The sequence below is a fragment of the Rutilus rutilus genome, assembly GCF_951802725.1.
Source record: "Rutilus rutilus genome assembly, chromosome: 3".
In the NCBI taxonomy this organism is placed as follows: Eukaryota; Metazoa; Chordata; class Actinopteri; order Cypriniformes; family Leuciscidae; genus Rutilus; species Rutilus rutilus.
Genome location: NC_140211.1, coordinates 10421846 through 10443342, shown reverse-complemented (window position 1 = coordinate 10443342; position 21497 = coordinate 10421846). Strand labels below are relative to the sequence as shown.

The following is a 21497-nucleotide window of genomic DNA, read 5'->3' as shown; positions in this document are numbered from 1 at the left end:
ACAGCTTAAAAAGTGTCAAATTTCAAATAATTGTATAATGTATTCACAGTTTAACAGTATATCAACAAGTTGAGAGAAAAGATGAGAACTATTTGGAACCAAACTTAGTAAGGGTTCTCCGATTTATTGGTTGACCGATAATAGCTTAATATAATTTGATCGGTGGTCTCTATAAAGGCCGATCAGAAGAGCCGAGCTGATGATGCAAAACTCGCGAGACAAAATTGCTTCACACTAGTCCTAGTCCACTAGTTTCACCAGTCCAGCAATACATTTGCAGCGTCTCTACGGAGACATTGTAACGACAGCTATAGGGCTGTGATGTTTTAGTGCTTTCGTTCCTCCCTTAAAGCCCAAACAAATCAGCTAGATCAGTGATTGTTAAAAAAAATACACTCTAGCTGTTGCTAAACTGCAGGACGTGCTCGATAATAATAAAAAAAGAGTTATTAAAACTGCATTAAGCGGATCGTGGCACGGACTGAGACGGAGTGGAACACGGAGCTTGGTGAGTATTTGCTTAAACACCGTCGGTTTTGTCTCAAGTAAACAAACGTTTGGGAAATAAGTCGCGTGTGGATCTGTGCATTCGGTTTTAAATTGACAGCAGCCTAATATGCATTCCGCCGTCTGTGTCATTATTTTTTTTATCAAACAACAAAGACAAATGTATGGGCTTTTTCAAATCTTTTGATCTAATGGACGAGATAAGCTTGCACAATTTACATATTTGTGACTGGAGACGTTCTGACAGCCGTTAGATCGCGGCAAACACTGTGAGTGTGTGTTAGAAATCAGGAATGGTGAGATAACTTTGTGCTTGGTTCGTCATGTTTTGTCTTCAAACCAAATTTGGGTCTTCAGCCGATAGTTTGAATCCCGTCTGGCCAGCGCTTCTCATAATGTTACTCATAAGTCAGTAGTGGAGAGTAGACGGTCTTTTGTGGCTGTTTGAACACATTCGATCACGTGTTTACACTACGAAAGCAATCCGGCCGACTGAGTTTCGACGACCTCTGGAAGTGGTCAAAAGTGGACAAGCTCGAGGGCCATAATTCCACCGAATGGGTGACATTTGCTCTTCAAAATTAAACGTTATTTTTTATCTTTTTTCAACACTGAATCTAATACTACACATATTTAACTATTCAAAATGTGTATTGATCAATCTCAGGCAACTTATTTAAAATGTTTACAAGGTTTCTAAGCAGAAGATGGACGCATGTTTTCTCAGTCCTGTTACCGAAACTCGTGTGCCATTTAAGAAACATGTTTAAAAGCATGTCAGTTAACTTCGTTTTCCCCACAAGAAAGTGTTTATTTTAAAGAAATTGTTGGTTATATGTTCAAATAATTGATATTTGTGACAACAACAAAAAATCACTTTATATTAAGGCAAAGTGTATTTTAATAAAAAACACAAAGCCATTTTTTTTTTAAAGAAGACCGAAGCCTCAAGTTTATAATTTTTTTTTTAAATAATTTAATCTATTAAACAATTGTATAAATGATGGACCAAACAAAACAGATGAAAACAGTGGTTTAACTTTTTAGAAATAAAAATAAAAAAATAAATGGTAACAGGAATGAACACTTGATAACAGGAATGAACTATTTCATAACAGGAATGAGGAACAGGAAACCGGAATGAGTGTCCATATGTTTTTGCATGTGTGTGTATGAGAGAGAGTGTACATGACTGTGTGTGCATAAGATTTCTGTGTTGAAGTGATGTACTATGTGCTAGTAGTACTTCACAGCGAAGGAGGTGGAAAGAGAAGGAAGGAGAGAAAGAGGAGAAGGGAGATAGAGGGAAGGAGAGAGGGAAGTTAAGACAAAAAGGGGGGGAAAGAGAGGGCTGCGGGTGTGTTTTGCTCCTTCCCCTGCAATATGCCATAGGTGGGTGTTTCTGCACCTGCATAGGGTTCTCTCCATCTTCTACAAAATATAAGAAAGACAAAACGTTTAAGTCACTTTGTGGTGGACTGGCTTCCTGGAAATATGGTATTCACATTGTAAAACTAATGCTAATGTCTACAATATAAGTAATTGCAACTCATAAAAAACTCATAATTCCTTAACTCATAATTCAGGTGAATAGTATTATATCAACTAATATTTACAGTATTAAATCAATCAACAAAACAGAGGACTCTACTCACTCCTGTTATTTTTCATGTGAGTAACAGGACTGAAAGTAACAGGATTGAGTTTTTAAGCAAAAAGTTATCAAATACATGACATATGGCCACATAGCATACATGCTAATAGCATGAGGACAAATTCTAGTGACGTAACAAAAGTTAATATTTTTTAAATAAAATAACATCTAAGAAATAATGTAGGTAACAGGACAGTATGTTGAGATTGACCTTCTCAGTCATAGTTACAATTTCATCAAATATACAGAAATTAAAACGAGAGGACTTACTTATGGTCTTCCCATTGCCTTCAGAAGATCCAGATGATGCAACTGTTGAAAATGTGTCTTGTGGAATATTCCAAGTTTTTCAGAGGGGGGAATGTGTTAGGGTAACAGGACAGAGTGAAAACCCAGGGACACGACTAAAATGTGTATTTTATATAAAATATTAGGATATAAAGTCACACAACAATCCCCAAAAATTAAGATTTCTGAAGGATTTTAATCATTATATTTCATGGTAAAGTTTAGAGCTAGAGAGTGGCGACATGCAGAAAATGCTTCTTTTTTTTGTGTGTTCTATGTAGTTTTTAATTATACATTTTAAATTTGTAGTAGTTGTAGTTAAATTTATAAAAATGTTCCCTTTAAGAGAGGGAATGAAATATGTTGCACATTTGCTTGCCAAGAAATAAAGAGTTGATAGTTCATTATAGTTTCTTATTTCTACAATATTTTTTTTATACTTAAAATAATTTTTTGTTAAGTATAGTTGGCCTATTATTTATTTCAGTGATTGGTATCGGCCAATTCTCTCTCTCTCTCTCTCTCTCTCTCTCTCTCTCTCTCTCTCTCTCGTTTACGGCAAATCTAGTAGAGTAGTATTTGACTTTTGAAATACCATTCTTGAAATGAGACGATTCTATCTTTCTCTCTGCAGACGGTATGTACCAAAAAACATTGTGTCACCATCTGGTTCTCCCTTCCAAAAACATCCGCTGATTTAACACTACATCAGGTTTTTGTATAGGGTTTTTGTTTGGACCGTATAAGACCTTGTCGACTGTATTCAGTCATGATCAGGCCCAGATCTCTGCAAAGTCTACATCTTTGCCTTCGCCAGCTTTTTTTATTTTTTTATTTAATTTATTTTATATTTTATTTTAAAGTTATTGTTATTTTAACTTTTTATTCTAGCTACCAATAAGAATGTTGTACTATCATCTCAGTTTAACATATTTTACGATATTTAAATCCATTCCACAGAATTCCATTATTTCCCCTCAAAAAAAGAAAGAAAACAAATGCAACAAAAAATACATAATACATTTTGGCAGTGACTGGTGTCACTTAGTGTAGTTCATCACATTAAGTACTTTTTAATAAATATTTGGAGATTTTGTCATGATCATTGTCAGTATATGTTACATCAAAATGTAAACCACTTATGATCCTGCAAGATTCATTTGTCAACCTGACAGTGTGTGTTTAAACAAGCATGTTATCTTGTTCGGAATCTCATCAAACAGGTTTAATCTCTCTGTATCTGGCAGAAAGTGAGGGAGTGAAAGAGAGCTGAGGAGGGAGAGGCAGATCAGAGCACCAAAAGCAAACCACATGTAAGATTTCTATCAGACCTGTCCTAAACCACTGAATCTCGCCTGGATATACAGCACAAGGACGGAGCAACAGACCACTGGATAAAAAAGAAGAACGAGTCTTACAGAGGTAATTTACTCTTAGGTTTCTGGTACTATAAGTTTTATGACTGTTGATCTGGATTTGCTGTTGTAAGCCGAAAAGTTACTAAATCATAATTTAAGTAGTATTTGGAGAAAAAGGTTTTTTTGGATGCCAAACTTAAAAGTGAATGAATGTCATTTAATTAGATAATTAATAAAACCAAGAAGCATTTATTTTAAAGAAAGGTAGCATAAGTACACTTCTCAAGGCAAATCATTTTGCAATTCTTTATTTTATTTTTTATAAAGAGTAAAATGTATTTGACCACTTGTCAAACTTAGTTTGTCTGTGATCTTCATACATCCAGTAAAAATCACTTTCAGACCAGCTAGTTAAAGGGTTAGTTCACCCAAAAATTTCAATTCTGTCATTAATTACTCGCCCTCATGTTGTTTCAAACCCCTATGACTTCCATTCATCTTTAGAACACAAATGAAGATCTTTTTAATGAAGATGGAGCTGTCCCTCCATTGACAGCCACACAATTACCACTTTCAAGTTCCAGAAAGGTAGGAAATGCATAATTTACCACTTTATTCACAAAATATTAATCTCCCGCGCGCGTTCACGCAACAATGCCTGCTCTCGCGTCAACACATCATGCATGCATCGTGGTGCTCTCGAGAGTAATATTTTGTAAATAAAGTGGTAAATTGTGTTTGTTTGTTTTGCATTAAACCACTAGAGTCACATTAATTACTTTAATGACTGCCGTTCTGGGGCTTGAAAGTGGTAGTTGCATAGGCTGTCAATGGAGGGACAGAAAGATTTCATTAAAAAGATCTTCATTTGTGTTCCGATGATGAACGAAAGTCTTTCGGGTTTGGAACGACATGAGGGTGAGTAATTAATGACAGAATTTTCATATAAAAAAATATAAAAAAATCAACTCTTTAAAAGTCATTGGGAAAATGGTCAACTGAGAAACTGGATCATGTTTAGCAGATGTAACTTGGTTTGATATGTTTACTTGCATTGGGGAGTTTTAAGTGCAGCTTAAAAAAAAACTTGGGGCGCCACTGACAGAATGGTAGTCGGAAGTACAACTGAATGGTTGCATTTGTGTGCGTGTGTTCATTCCCTCAGTTGGAAATAGATTTGGATTCGCAGAACCCACCTAGCTACTCTGAAGGACTAAGATACTTGGAAAATAAGGAACATACCAATGAGCTCTTACACAATAAGTGCACACTTTAGCCAGTAGTGCCTCATTCCAGTGTAAAACTGCTAATTAGAGGTGAGAACACCATTTTCTCAATCTGGCTGATTTAGTGTGTTTAGAAACTCAATGAAACTAACCCTGAACCTAGACTATTACTACTAACGTCCAATAATCCTTTAGGTTCCCATTCTTTCAGGTCAACACAGAAACTGTGAAGTCATACCAACTGAAATTATTTGTATTGGTATTGCCCAGTTTGTCAGGTTGAGTGACTAACATTTGTACTTATTGTTAGATGGTACCACTTGAAGCACATTTTTAGGATACCTTTGTACAGTGATGTTTGTTATTGATGCTCAACTAATGTTAAAGATCCCTTGTGGTGAAAATCCAGTTTTTAATGTTGTTTAGGCCTATATGTCTATGTGGACATATAACCATGTGCAAATCAACACCATTGCTGAGTATTTTCCCCTTAAAACTGCAGTGAACCAAAGACAGTATCAAATAGTGTTTGATATCGTCCGTTTCCTACCGTCACATATAAACAATCCCATCAACATGCAGGCTTTTCCTATCATTAATGAGCAAGAACACCTTTTAATGACATAGTTGACCCAAAAATTAAAATTCTGTCATTTACACACCCTCGAGTTGTTCCAAACCTGTATGAGTTTCTTTCATCTGCTGAACATAAGAGAAGATATTTTGAATAATAATAATAATTTTGAATTCGAAGTTTATGTTCCTGTAGGAAACTCAGAAGTGAAGGAGACTCTGTTGTATCTTCATCAGGATTCTTTATTGACAACCCGATCTTTTTGTAGCTGCAGTCATCAAGTCTAAGGGCACTTTAGATGGTATCTTATAGGCATTCAGTGGGCAGTCCTTAAATGTGTTGACCTTACACAGCCTTAGAAGTGACTGCTAAAACAAAAGCATCTAAAGACCATACAGAAAATCACCCCTGGTCATGAAACTCCAGCAGATCTATCTCAAAAGAATTCAAACAAACAAACAGGATCAATGGGTTAGACAACATTATCAAAAGGTTTAAGCACCATCTAGTTACGAGAACTAAGACTATGTAAACATTAACACATAGTTTGACTCTCAGTAGGAAGATCAAAGACTGACAAAACCAACTCACTGGAAACTATCAGTAAACTGGTCTGATGCCATCATGTTCACATTGAATGCCCAATACAGTGTAGTTCACCTTAGTTTTCCATGTGATGTTATGTCTGGAAATAGGATCAGCAGATCTTAAATCGTTAATAAAATTTGTAATTCCACAGGCCCCATTAATTTCCATAGTATTTTTATTTTTTTATATACCATGGAAGTCAGTGGGGCCCATTTACTGTTTGGTAACCCATATTCTTCAAAATATCTTCTTTTGTGTTCAGCAGAAGGTGAGTAAATGATGACAACATTTTGGGTGAACTATCCCTTTAAGAAGGGACCGGGAAATCGGGTACATAAAGTAATAATCCGGGTGAATTGTGATGTATAAAGCGTTTCTTAGGATTCTGATTTTTAGAAGACCGCTGTCTGACTCTGAGATGGCAAACGGGAACATGGTTTGTGAAACACTAGCAACACATTAGCTGTTTGATAACTTAGTCAAGCCAAAGGCTAATCATATCATTTGCTGTTATGTGTTCAACGTTGCAGAGAGCGATCCATAAAACACATTACCATTCTGATACATCGACTTGTAGACGAGCCTGTATAATTCGATCTTCCTCTTCTTCTGAATCAGTTTCTGATTCAAACATATATGACTGAAATAAACTAATATTTCCACTTGCCATCGTATAGCGTTTACTACAGTAAATTTAGACAGTGGATCATGCATTCTGAGCTGGTGTGAGTGAGTGGAGGTGGGGACCAATTTGCATATTCATTGATCCGCATATACTAAATGAAGTAACGGTGTAGAGTTACATTCAAACTATTTTAAGGCATGAAGAAATTATTTTCACTGGAAAAACATTTAAATATGTCTTTTTGATTATCAAAAATGAGTTTTAAAGGTGCTCTAAGCCAGGGGTTTTCAAACTTTGTGTGTGTGTGGACCACTATTTGTAATCTAGAATTTTCGCGGACCACCTCATAATAAAATATGTCTCAGAGTCCTACCTGAATTAATCCGCACCTCTAAATAGGCTTACTAGCACTAAAACTATCATTGGTCATCAGTACAACAGGCTTGTTAAAAGAAAGTTTACTGCACACAACGGCTGCCACATATTTAATTTATTTATTTACTCAAGAGCCCGAGGGCATCATCAGGTTCATTTTAACAACAGGCTTATTTCCATAGCAATGGAGTATGAAATCTATACAGTAATAAGAACACTGGAATATAGTCAACATTTCAAAACCTTTGGCGATTTTAGGGGATTATTAATCTTCAGAGTTTTACAAGTCCTCAAAAAGTACCTAGGCTTGAGTTTGTCCACTTAACAGCACATCCGCAAAACATTTCAGAAACGCGAAATCAAGAAACTAACTGGAAATTAAAATAATAACAGGCCTTATTCATTCCATTTATAAACATTTCGTTTCATATAAACTGCCTTTGCCTAACTGTGCGTTCACACCGGACGCGAATAGCGCGTCAAATTCAAAAAAGGATCATATGTCAAATTCGCGACTGCCGGCGTCTAGTGATATGCTTGACCACTTTGTATCAATTCGCGCGTCAAGAGCGAAATTGACGCGCGTAAAAACAAAAGTTTGAAGCGAAATTTCGTCCGTTGTGAACGCACCATTAAAGGCTATGCGTGTGATGTGATAATGAGATTTGCCTCTGCCCTTTTCTCTTCAGAGAACCTGTTGCTATCCACCGAACCAATGTTGTGGTTCTAACGGCACTGAACTTGAATGTCACGGCAGAACACAACTAGGCTATTTTAGTAATCACACAATAACTTGACAATTTAATTAAAATGTTTTATAAATATAGGCCTACATATTCTTTTTACTTTTTTTTTTTTATGGGAATTTCCTGGTAAAATGAAGGTAAAAAAAATATATTATTTTATATTTTATTTTGCCTTTCCACGGACCACCTGCAGTACCCTCACGGACCACTAGTGGTCCGCGGACCACAGTTTGGGAATGGCTGCTCTAAGCGATGTCACGCGTTTTTTAGGCCAAAACATTTTTTGTCACATACAGCAAACGTCTCCTCACTATCCGCTAGCTGCCCGTCCCCTGAACACACTGTAAAAAAACGCGGTCTCTGTAGACAGCCCAGGCTCCACAAACGGCAACAAAAACAAACTGGCCCAGCCTGAACCACGAAACATAAGGAGGGAGGAGGGGAGGGTCAAGCTAGCCTCCGTTTTGTTTGACAATACTTCGAACGTCAACAAGAAGTGATGTCACCCACCATCGCTTAGAGCACCTTTAAGGGATCAAATTATTGACTGCAGAGAGACAAATTAGACCTTATTGTAAAGTGTTACCCTGTATTTTCCTACCCATGTCATGCAGCCAAATATGTACATTTCCATTAATTTCTGCATCTCTTATCTTGCCATTTTCCTCCTCTCCTCTGTATTTCCTGCTTTCCCTCTGCACAGCCATGCCTTTCTCACGCAGCTTCTTGTCTGAAGAGCAGCTGCTGTGTTCCATATGCTTAGATGTGTTTGACAATCCGGTGTCCACCCCATGCGGCCACAGCTTCTGCATGACCTGCATCAGCCACTACTGGGACACAGCGAAGCTCTGCCAGTGCCCCCTCTGCAAGCAGTCCTTCAAGAGGAAGCCCGATCTCCACATTAATCGGACTCTACGCGAGATCACCGAGCAGTTTAAGCAAATGATGGCAAACCCGGGGGACTCTGTGGGGGTCGGGGCAGGTGGAGAGGCTGAAGAAGAGGGAAGAAAACCAGAGCCAAGCCATCGTCCAGGTTATCTTATTGACGAAATGAAGCAGAGATTATCACGGTACAGAGTACATGGCAATTCTCAGGCCTGTCATGATGAAAGCGGGTCTGAACGAACACCAAACACAGATACTAATGGCACCCAGTTGCCTGTTATTGCCAAACAGCTGTCCCTGCGAAGGTTTACCCTGAGTGGGGCGGCAGATGCCACGAAAGTGCCCCTTTGTCCAAAACATCACCGTAACCTGGAGCTGTTCTGCCTGTCTGATCTGGAGTGTATTTGTGTTGAGTGTGGACAAACGGAACACCAATCACACGACATCGCATGTGCCGAGAAAGAGTGGCGCAATTATAAGGTAGGGTGAAATGAGGAATAAGAGTCTGTGTAGAATATAACAAACAGTGTTGGGGGTACTGTGTAATCAATGACTTTTTTTCAAGTAACTAGTAAAGTAACACTACTTTTAAGTTTACAATAAAAACGCAAGCAACAGCTCGTTGAGAGAAATCGTGAGTAAGTGCAGAGGTGTTGTGTGCTCTTTGTGAACATGCTGGATATTGTAGTTCTAGACTAAATGTGAACATGCGTTTACTCCTCTCACTTGCACAAAAACGCATTCAGTATTCCTCAAAATAAAAAATACAGTTAAATGTGAATATTACGCAAACCTGTAATTAAAGCAACACTATGTAACATTTTTTACCTTAAAATAATGTTTCCAAAATCGTTTCAGTGGTTCATCAAGTCGTAACAGGGTGGAAGGCACTTATGCCTCCGCTTTGCGGTCCTTTATCTGCTATTACCACACTGATATGGTGATGCCAGATCAGGTCGCGTTTCTGTAGTTCTAATGAGACATAAGAAAACTACAAATTTGACTTGCTTTACGGCAAGCGTTACAATAGTTATTATTTCGTTTTTCTTCGTTTCTGATGTCGCAATACATCATACTTTCATAAAATCATGCTTCATACTCTACCTTGTCTGTGGACATCGTTCATTCCAAAGCCGGTGCTGGATAAACAGCGAGCGTGCGTGCGACAGTAGGCTGCGGTAGGCGAAATGATTTACGACAGCGGTAATGGACAATTCCGCTTCCAACCTGTAGGGGGACCGAAGAGGAAAAGTTCCATAGTGTTGCTTTAAATATGAAAAATTTCACAAATATACTTTATGTATTTAATATCACTTTATTAACCAATGTCTTTGCTGCTGACCTTCGAACAAGCAAAAAAAATACTTTAGATAAACAACACATTTGTGTTGAATTTTCTTCTTTTTTTAAATCCAAAATGGCAGCACAGCTGACAGGCTTGTTTGAGTTGCGCCCTCTACTGTACAGGCGTGAATTTGCATTTCCTTCAGCCTGAGGCTTATTCCTTTCACTTTTGTTGTGAAAGGGCCTTTATGTTTGGCAAAATATTTTTGTTTTCTTGTTATTGAAAAACAAACAAGCAAGCCCAGCCCTCACTGTAAAAAATTTCTAACCCTCCCAAATCAAAAATTTCAAGTGACCGATAACATCTACATTTTTCAATTGGCCCAAGTGAAATTCTGTAAATTATAAAATTAAATGTACAGATTTTCACTTGGGCCAATTGAAATTTACAGAATTTCACTTGGGCCAATTGAAAAATTTAGATGTTATCGGTCACTTGAAATTTTTGATTTGGGAGGGTTAGAAATTTTTTACAGTGCTGAAGAGAAGAGAAATGAAAAAAAAAAAAAGTAATGTAATGCACTTTACTTTCCATAATGCAATTAGTTACTTTTTAGAGAGTAACGTAATCTTAATGCATTACTTTTTAAAATGCATTACTTTCCCCAACTCTAGAAGTATTAAAAAATTTTTTTTTTAAACCTCACACCTCACTGGCCCCCAAACTATTACATTATTTTTATTATATAACTATTATTATATTATAATATTTTAATTATTATATAATACTGTGCTCTTAAGTCCCCTTAAGATATGTGGCATCTGCAAAACTAATGAAGTAACTTAGTAATTACTTTTAACATTTCATTGTTCATTTTCATTTCATTAAGTGGTAAATTAATTTTAAACGGTAAAAATAAAACAAAATAAATGAAAATGTGAAAGATTTCTTGTTTGAAAGTGTTTTTTTGTTATCTTCAATAATTTATTGTAAATTAAATTATCAAATTAAATTAAATAAATAGATATAAATACATAAATGTAACATGTATTGTATTGAAAAGTGTGCTTGTGCTGTCAATCTATAAAATAAATAAATAAAATGATAAATTAAAATGTAATTAAAATTTTTAATACACTTTTAATAAAATGCAAAATTCCACTTGGTTTTATTTTGTTAACAAATCCAACGGCATTCATACATTCATTGCCGATTTTTACTTGCTTAAAAGTACAGAAGAACTTGCTTTTAAAAGTACTTAAGTATCAAAAGTAAAAACTAAATGTCAATGCATTGTTTTATTATTGTTGCATTGTTGTGTGTAATACTTAACAGTACCTTATGCCTCTGAATCTATGCCTGCATACCCTCATATCAATATCAAATGTATTTCTAGAGCACAGTTCCAGTAGTGGGATTGAATGTGAGATTGAATAAGTCTATAAGTGAATAAATCTATAAGCTAGTGTGCTCTAAAACAAAATTCACATTTAGAAGACCAAACCCACAGCTGAAAATGAAAAAGAGGTCGATGTCAGAATCCAACGCCAGATTGACATTTTTCTCCTACGCTGGACAGACGTATTGTGGTTGAAAATGAAAATTGGGTTTATGTCAGAAACCAACATCAGTCGGGTTCTGGCGTCAAACCTACTTTCGTTTCAAACCAAAATGCAACCCCTGCAACCAAAATCATCCCCTTAGTGACATTACTACTTTCTACTCAAGGACCTTGACAGAATTGTAGTGGAGTAAAAAGTACGATATTTGTCTTTCAAATGTAGTGAAGTTAAAGTAAAAAGTTTCCAGAAAAAATTATACTCAAGCAAAGTACAGATACTCAAAAAGTGTACTCAAGTACTAGCCTGGGTGCCAGCCCGAACCCCGCCCACAAAATGTTTTGGTCGGGAAGTTCGGTCTGGACTCGCTCCGTTGAGGAGCTATTATGCCCGAACAAAAATTGTTCGGACCAATCAAATTGTCAGGGCGGGCTTTATACGATGATGGACAGATGAGCAATGGTAACGTAATCATCCACGTCACCAAAGAGCGCTTGATTTGAATTAGTTTACAACAAAGACGACTGCTGCTGGAGAATTGAGATTTCACGAGTTCACATTTACAAATAAGTCAGATAGAATAAATGCGTATAGCCTATAAGATTTCACACAAATAAGTCGATAGAATAAATGCGTATATGACGTGCTGTCCGAGGAGAGGGCTGTGGGCTCGGTAGCCATACTCCCCCGTATTCCTGGTTGTGAGAGAACAAGACAAGAGTGAGGATTCGGGGTGGTGGAGGGATGCTGAAAAACTGTCAAGGAGTGTTAGGTAAGTTGACAGAGTGAATATGCTTCCTCATGCTGATAGATAGTGTAACGTTAGACATGGTATGGTTTGATGACAAGTTGATATTGGATTGATTATTTGTACGTGCTCCTCCCGAACTTTGTTTATTAAAAATCATGTGTAGATTCCGCCATCGCGTCTGTTATAGAAGATATCGACAGCGCATTCATTTTAAAAGAGGAACAGAGAACCGCGACACTGTTGGTTGAAAATATGAATGAAGAACATGCGTCATTTACTCCGTTGCTCTGATTGGTTGTAGGTCTATCCAATTGAGTGCAGAGGTTTTTTTTTTCCTGGTTCGGTTGAGACACACCCCATAATCAAATCTCTATGGAGCAGTATCAGACTCACATTCTGACTATAAATCTGAGTATGACGACGTCAGGCTACTCAAGTACAGCACTAAAGTTAATGTATTTTGTAACTGTCCACCTCTGGTGTCCATGGGTCCACTGAGTATTACTAATATGGGCAGAGATCTTTGGCCACTACTATGAAGCAGTCATTCTTAAAAAAAGAATATTTGGGATGTAAAAATGTACAGTAAATGCACTGATATAGCTTAAGCACTTGTTTGGAGCTATATTAACATAATGCAGCATTACTGGTAAAATCTGGGCCACTTCCTGCTGCATCATTTCCTGTTTACTCTCACACAGATGAAGATTTCCACCACAGAGACAGAGATACAGCAGATGACCAGAGAGAGGATGCAGAAAGTGGAGGAGATCAGACAATCACTAGTTGACGTCAAAGTGAGTTTACACAGTAGCTATCACTTGTTTTCATCATCCCACAACTTCTTAGAGAAAAGTAGTGTTAACTGTAGTGTAAACCGAGCTCTTCTCCTCCAGACGCTGTCCGAGAACGAGGTGCAGCGCAGCATGCAGACGTTCGGGGCGCTGATGGGTTCTCTCGAACGCAGCCAGGCCGAGCTGCTGGAAGTGACGGAGATAAACCGGCGCTCAGCGGAGCACCAGGCGGCGCTCATGATCCGAGAGCTGGAGATGGAGATCACGGAGATGAGGAGGAGAAGCGCAGCGCTGGCGAAACTGGCCAAAACTGACAATTTTGTCACTGGACTGAAGGTCTGTAATGTGTCGAGAGAACATGCCTTGGGAAGTGTGCATCAGATTTCATTTGAGTCGTTTGAGACCCATCTTTTCAGTTTCTTCTCTTCGACTATTTAGTCTATTTCAAATATCGTAGAGCTCTTTTGACATGAGCCAATAAGAAATCGCCTTATGCCCACATAGCAAAACCACTTCTTCCACCATGTTGGAATGTTTTGCTCTGACAAGCACCATTCTATGGTAAAAATGTTATATATATATATATATATATATATACTATCTTTGTGGGGACTCTCCATAGACTTAATGTTTTTTATACTGTACAAACTGTATATTCTGTCTCCTTACACTAACCCTACCCCTAAACCTACCCATCACAGAAAACTTTCTGCATTTTTACATTTCCAAAAAAACTCATTCTGTATGATTTATAAGCTTGTGTACCCATGGGGACCTCAGTTTAGGTCCCCACTGTGACACGAGTCCCCATGAGTCTGTGTGCATTCAGGTTAAAGTCCCCACCGGGATAGAAAAACAGGTACAAACACACACGCACACACACACGCACACACACACACACACACACATACACGCATACATACATATTATTATTTTGAGGTCAAATGTGTTGTTGAAAGAAGTCTCTTATGCTCACCAAGGATGCATGTACTGTATTTAATAAAAAATAGTGAAATATTATTACAATTTAAAATAACTGTTTTATATTTTAAAATGTAATTTATTCCTGTGATCAAAACTGAATTTTCAGCATCATGACTCCAGTCTTCAGTGTCACATGATCCTTCAGAAATCATTCAGATATGCTGATTTGCTGCTTATTATTGTTTCTAAATATTTTTATGAAAACTTTTTTTTTTTAGAGAATGTCTTTGATTTATTAGAAAGTTTATAAAAAAGTATTCATTTGAAATATAAATATTTTGTAACAGTTTGCTTTTTCTTTATTCTTTACTGTCACTTTTGATTAATGTAATGCACCTTCATGAATAAAAGCATTAATTAAAAAAAATACTGCCCCCAAACTTTTGAACTGTAGAGTTAAAAAATACATCACTTTTCAAGCTAATTTCTATATATATATATATATATATATATATATATATATATGTATATATGTATATATATATATATATAAATGTTAATTAAATATTTTATTTAAAAGTTTCCCCAAATGTTTAAAATGTTATTTAAAAGTAAGTATAATTGCATTTTTAAAGTATTTTCCCGTTGCCTTTCGTTAATTCTTTTGCCAATGCTATAATACTCACTTATACTCTTGTCTTGTGGCTATATAGCCTTCATGCACAATTGTTATTTTGTACTTGTTAACATATATTTTCAGTGTTATCCTTGCACTATTAAGCTATTTATTTAATTTGCACTATATTATTATAGCCTCCAGCACACATACTTTATCTTGCATATATTTTATCATGTTGACAATTGACATTGATGTTACTGCTGATTTTCATATTTGTTATATCAGATATTGTGTGTATTGGTGTCTTCTCTGTTGTATAAGCTACTGAATGCCTTGAATTTCCTTTGGATTAATCAATCAATCAAGACATTTCATAATGGGCAAACTCTAGAAAGAAAATAAGCATGACACTTTAAACACCAAGCTCAACAATTGCTCTTGGTCTTCTCCATCAGGGCTACTCTGATGTCAGTACCCCCATGTCAAAGAAAGACTGGACGGGAGTATCGCTGACCTGTGACCTTGGAACTAAAGCAATTTACACCTCAGTCTGTCAGTTACTGGAACAATATAAGCAGGAGCTTCAGAAACTGCCTGCAGTCTGTGAGTGACACCTGTCAAACGCTAAACTACAGCGCCATCTAGTGGCAGATGTTCCTTCATGCAGTGACATCTCTTTCTGTTCTAGGCCTCTCTGTGTCTGCTAACCAATCACCAGTGAAGTCACACCCAAGTAAGATTTCTGTTGCCAAGTGTTTATCTTACCATGATTTGTTATATAACTACGGATGTAGAATTACAAAATGCATTTTTCTTTTCAATAACATGATCTTATTTCAATGTTTTGCAGAAGTGAAGAGAGTACAGGAATATGCAGGTATGAGTTATAGATGACATTTTATTGCAGTGTGTGTATATATAAGCAGGCACTATAGAGTTTTTTTTTTTCTTGAGGCTTAATAACAGCTTTGCCCTCGTATACAAAGTCCTAAATAGTTGAGATAACAGTTTATATTGCTTGTTGATTCCTGCACATCATATCACCAGCATCCCTTCATTTCTGTTGTTCTTGTGCAAGTTGCTCCTCTTGAACATTGAGCATTTGGGAACTTGACATGACGTCAAGCAGTATGACATGATATACTTAATTAAACAGCATTTTTCTGATTTGCTTGACCCATTATTTGCCAAATCCTATTTTGATATAAAATATTGAATTACATCATTTTTAATACAATTACAGTTAGAATTTTTATATAGTACCAAAAATTTTATACAGTTTTTATGTGTTTCTATTTAAAAGTTTAGAGTCGGTATGATTTTTTTAATTTTATTTTTAAGAAGTCTCTTCTGTATTAAAAATACAGTATAAACAGTAATATGGTGAAATATTGCAATTTAAAATAACTGTTTTCTGCTTTTTATATATATAAATATATATATTAAAAAAAAAATTCTATATATAATTTTTTTTTTTTTTTTTTTTTTTTTCTGTAATGCAAAGTGGAATTTTCAGTATCATTACTCCAAGATCTTGACCAAAAAATGTATGCACCTCTTGATGGAAGTAACATCTAAACCTTTATTTCCATCAAGAGGTTCTTCATGCTGCCTCCCAATCATTCTTTCATAATTTGAGCCTGATGAATCTAGGCATTGTCAACCTGGAATATGACCATGATGAGTCTTCCTACATAGTTGTTTAAGAAATGAAAAGCTACACACTCCTTCAATTAGAGTTGCAGAAGAACTGTTACGAAACATAACATGCTAGAAACATAATAATCACAGCAATAACGATCAAACCGTAGACTCTTAAATCCAAACGGAAACTTTTTTTATTGGCCATTTATGTATATTCTAAACATAAAAAGGTAATAATTTGAGCTTTTTCCATCAGTTGATGTGACCCTGGACTCCAGCACTGCTCATCCCCGTCTCCTCCTATCAGAAGACAAGAAGAAGGTGTGGTGCGGTGAAAGGCACCAACATGTTCCCAACAACCGTGAGCGCTTTGACCGTGTAGTCTGTGTTCTGGGGCGCGAGGGCTTCAGCGGGGGTCGACACTACTGGGAGGTAGAGGTCGATGGAAAGACCGACTGGGACCTGGGGGTGGCCAGTCATTCCAGCAACAGGAAAGGTAAGATCACAGTCAGCCCCAGCAACGGCTACTGGTTTCTTAGCTTGCGGGACAAGAACAACTTTGCCTTCAGGACTGAGCCATCCATTGCCCTACCCCTCGTCTTGAAACCTCAGAAGATAGGGCTGTTTGTGGACTACGAAAAAGGCCAAGTGTCCTTTTATAATGTGGACGCAAAGATGCACATCTACACGTTCATGGACAACTTCTCTGAGACCATTTATCCGTTCTTCAGTCCCTGTACCAACAAAACAGGCAAAAATGATGCTCCGCTGGTGATCACGCCTGTCCAGTGACTTGAAAAGGTTTTATGACCAAACATCTGCTCCGTAATGTTTTGGGCTTTTCTTTTTTACCTAAGAAATAGCCTTTTCATACCAACAAATCTTCTAATCTTTCTTATTCTATTAAAGTCGGCATTAAACAAAGGTTGCAATAGTCTTTTATTCCTTATTGTGACATACATCCGAGTGAAGCGGCTTCCTGAACAAGAAAAAATGTAGGGCAGGACTTGATTTTGTCCTTTGGGAATTGATTGGACGGTATGTGGTTTGCTATTGGTCGATCTCATGTGAGTGACAGGTTGCCCCGCCCTCACGCCACTAAACACATCATCAGAGATGTTGCTGCAAGAGGGAGGGGAAGATATTTTGATTAAAGATTAAGAGGGTACATACTTTTCTTTTTCTTTTTTTATTGGTTAATTGCACTAAATCATTTATATTGAATTCAAAATCAAAAAAATTGTCCATTTTGATTTCATGGTGACCTTAACATAACAAAATCAACAGGAATTTATATTTTCTTCAAAATAAAAAGACTAAAATAATAGACTTACATATTTCAAGAACAAGACTGCACTGCAATCCACTATGAATGTCATTATTGTGTACACTGTATTACTTGTCAGGCATTGAAGATGAAGTTAGCCTAATACTTTAATAAAATCTGAATGTTAGTAAATTCATTTTAGTTTGTATCTTGTCCACCGTTAAAGGTTCATTTAGTCCACTCGTGTAATTCTCACACACTGCACCTTATGTTTCTGTTATGAAGTGTAATTGCGAGCATGATGAAATAAACATTTCAGTGTCAGATGGCAAGTTACTGCAGGTCATTTCTCTCTTTATGACATTCCACCCTTTCTGTCTCTCTCTTTCATACTGCCAGAATACCAGACGAAAGCTAGCTACTGTTTACACTTGCATAGTCTAATAGCCCTACATTGCAACCACCTCGTGTTTGCTAATGACACCGTAATCAACACTGTCTTTACATTGTTGTTTGTTTTACAGCTTTATCTGGGTTACTCCCAACCAAATCCTAACGGTATTTTCTCTCTGTACATCGTTCGTGTTGAAGCATGTCAAAAGTAACTGTCGGAGAGAAGAGACCCGAGGGCTGAATGACTGAGTGAGTGAGTTTCCTCAACGCACCGCCAGATGGCAGGACTACTGAGTGAATATTAACCGCACTCTTTTCCCCACTAATGTCTCCTAACGCAAACACGTGGTTTAAACGGGCCTACGTTACGTTTGTCCACGCCATCTATCCAAACGGCTCTTTATGAACTACATAAAACAGACTTCACAGGTGTTGACCTGTCTTTCCCTTGCTAATATGTTAAACTGATCCATTTGGAACAGATACAAGGAATACCGGGGCTAGTTGTCACAAAGGCAGTATCTCAGTAGCAGCAGCCTACTGTGTTGCATAGCCTAAATGTTTTACCTTTACTGGAAAGCTTATAATAGACTGCTTAATGGCAGGTTTTATCGTGACAACATGTCACAAATGTTCAGTATCATGTTCAGTTAACTTTTTTTCTTGAGGGCAGTGATAGTGGAAATGTTAGATTAGCCTATATTTTTATGTTTGTTCTTTTGTTTTGTAGTCAGAAATTTAAGATATGTGTCTACTCAAAAGCAACCTTAGAATAAAAAAATATTCTCTGGAGAACAAATAGTAATATCTCCCCTGTGCTTTAATTCATCCATGCCTTAGTGTGTGTGCGTGTGTTTCAGGTTAACCCTACATTATGTGGACAAAATGTCCCCACACAGATGGCAATATCCAAAATCCTTGTCCTTGTGGGGACGCTTTTAGTAAAACGGTGTGTTGTTTTTCTTTTTATTTAATAAAATCTTTTTGGTTTTTCTTCTTATTAATGTTATATTTAGAGTGTCTCGTTCAAAAACTAATGTATTACTTGCATACTGTTCTGAATTTAGTGCAACAGTAACTTATTGTAAAGGTGAACTTGGAAATTAGATATGTAACATACATTGGGCATTCAAGGTTTTAAAATAAATAAAATTATGAATTTGGAACAGAAATTAACCAGGTCTTGGAACAAAATGCCCAAGTATTTAAAATATAGGGGCAATTTTCTTTTCTTTTTTTTATACTTGATCTATTCTATTGATATTCTATTCCAGGTCAATCGAGTTCAGGATGGTTTAAATTCCTCTGTAGATACCGAGCCTTTATTGTGTTATGATATTTTGTGCATTATTTGCAACGTTTCTGCAAATAATTATGCCCTCGTGAAGTAAAATTCACCAACAAATCAATTCCATGTGGCAAATAGGCACTTAATGATAAATAAAAAAGATAGGGATTGGTATAGCTACAAATAATTTCAGAAAGTTCGACAGATGAAAAAAAAAAAAATAGCACCATGTGAACCTCAAGTTTCATCGTGGCAGAATCGCAGGTGTAACAAGCCAAGCAGGAACGCTCGACTGACATAACAAAACTGACAGGATGAGAGAGCATGTGTGAGAGATGACTATTACAATATTTAAATATAGTAGCCAACATTCCTTACTAATACACTCTAGAATGTGGATCTGTGAGAAGAGTTCTTCCAAGCCTTTTCAGAGTGAAATTGTTTCTGGTCAACAGGTGTGACGCACGTTAAAGCCATGTCACAAATACTATAGTCTGAGAAATTTGGTCACAACTCCACCCAGCTGCGGGAAAAAAGCCCATAGCTTAAGTAAAAGTCACCACTCATTCTTATGGCTTAGAAGTAAATGAAGCGAAGCAGGCTCTGAGCAAGACGAGAAGAAGAGAAATGGGGGAAGGGATGGAGTGATTGTAAGAGAAATGGTCGTAGGCCGTCTATCAGGTTGAGCCTGAATGTACTGACTCTTGCCCTCCTGCCAGCTCTACTTGCATGGCAGCAAACGTCTCCGTCTTTCAGAGCCGTGTTTGCAACAGTAAAGTTACAGCGTCAAGTGCACGGGACTTCCGTCTTGTGGCTGAACTGATTTATAACGCTTTATTGAATGCAAGCCTTGCACTTATGAATCTATCTTACTGGAAATGTTGCATTTATAAATCCATAGAAGTTTGAAATGATAATAGTGATCATTTATTAGTTTAATTCTGATGAAAGGATAGAGAGGTTGATGGAAAAAAAAAAAAAACTGGAAAAAAACGTAAGCGAAATGTTCTGCCTCAACCGCTCCAACAGCCCAGGTAGCATACCTGTCATTCTGCAACACCTACACACTCCTTTTCTTTTTCTTTCTTTTTTTTGCTCAAAGTCTTTCTCTTTCTCTATTGCAAAAAGGCTAAATCATCTCTTCATCTTTCCACCTGTTTGCTCTTTTTACCTCAGCCAGATTTACATTTTTACATTGTGCTGATCGTGATTTTAACTGTAAAAAATACTGTAAAAAAAAAAAATAGAAAACTGTTAATTGGTTACCAGAAAGAACAAAATTATATAATTTATTGTATTATTTAAAGTGAAAACCCATAAATTGACATTCCCAGAATTCCCTGCGTGACAACACATTTGATGTATATTTTCGTTGAAATAACTGTTTCTTCTTAGTTTTTTCTAATCAGTTATGTACATTAGGGTTTTATGTTACATATTTCCCCGGTTTCACAGGCGAGGCTTAAGTCTAGTCCCAGATTAAAATGCATGTTTGAGCTGTTTTAAATGAAAGCAACTTGCACTGACTTGCATACATAAGAAATCTGTCATATGAAAAACATAATAAATGTTTATTACAATTTTTTTTAATTCATGTGTGTTACCATGGTGTTTAGTGTTTGTGTGAATGGCACTGTGCACCTTCTATATATTAGTATTTACTTTAGCATAAACTGCTTGTGATGAACAATGACCAGCTGTTTTTGAGTGGTTGTCAGTGTATTACAAAGGTACAAAACAGATATTAGTGCTTCAATAGGTTGGTAAATTAACATTGTATCAGTTAATGAATTCGCTTAGTTTTTTACTGTTAATTTAAGATAAACCTAAATTGTTGCTACCTTATTTTTTTATGGTAAACTTCTGGCAACCGCAGCTGCCATTTTATTTTACGTAAATTTAACCTGCCTGTTTGTTTTTTTTACAGCTCATTTACATGGTTACATCCCTGGTTCGTGAGCACTCTGTAAGCTGTAGCCTTTGTAGAAGAACAGCACAATCATTTTGGAATTCATACAGAATATCCTACTGCCAATCTATCAAACATTTCAGCAGTGAAACTGCACAAAAAAGCAGATATCTTTGCCTTTTGAAACTTGTGTTCCAAGATGAAACTGGGAACTGAGTAGGCCTATTTTCCTAATTGT

General features: G+C 36.7%; 1 protein-coding gene across 4 annotated transcripts; it reads left to right on the top strand.

The window, feature by feature from the left end:
• The first annotated feature begins 201 nt into the window (after positions 1-201).
• Positions 202-17999, top strand: LOC311287686 (E3 ubiquitin-protein ligase TRIM39). 4 transcript variants are annotated; one of them, XM_084404696.1, is made up of 10 exons: positions 202-508; positions 3697-3871; positions 4312-4395; positions 8645-9306; positions 13123-13218; positions 13318-13551; positions 15214-15361; positions 15447-15491; positions 15609-15635; positions 16659-17999. In XM_084404696.1, exons 4-10 carry the CDS (start codon positions 8647-8649, stop codon positions 17192-17194), a joined length of 1746 nt encoding a protein of 581 aa, XP_084260822.1. In that variant the 5' UTR covers positions 202-508; positions 3697-3871; positions 4312-4395; positions 8645-8646; the 3' UTR covers positions 17195-17999. The 4 variants fall into 4 exon arrangements, with proteins under 4 accessions (XP_084260822.1, XP_084260820.1, XP_084260821.1 ...); XM_084404694.1 differs by having other exon boundaries at positions 4312-4725; XM_084404695.1 differs by lacking the exon at positions 4312-4395.
• The last annotated feature ends 3498 nt before the right edge of the window (positions 18000-21497 follow it).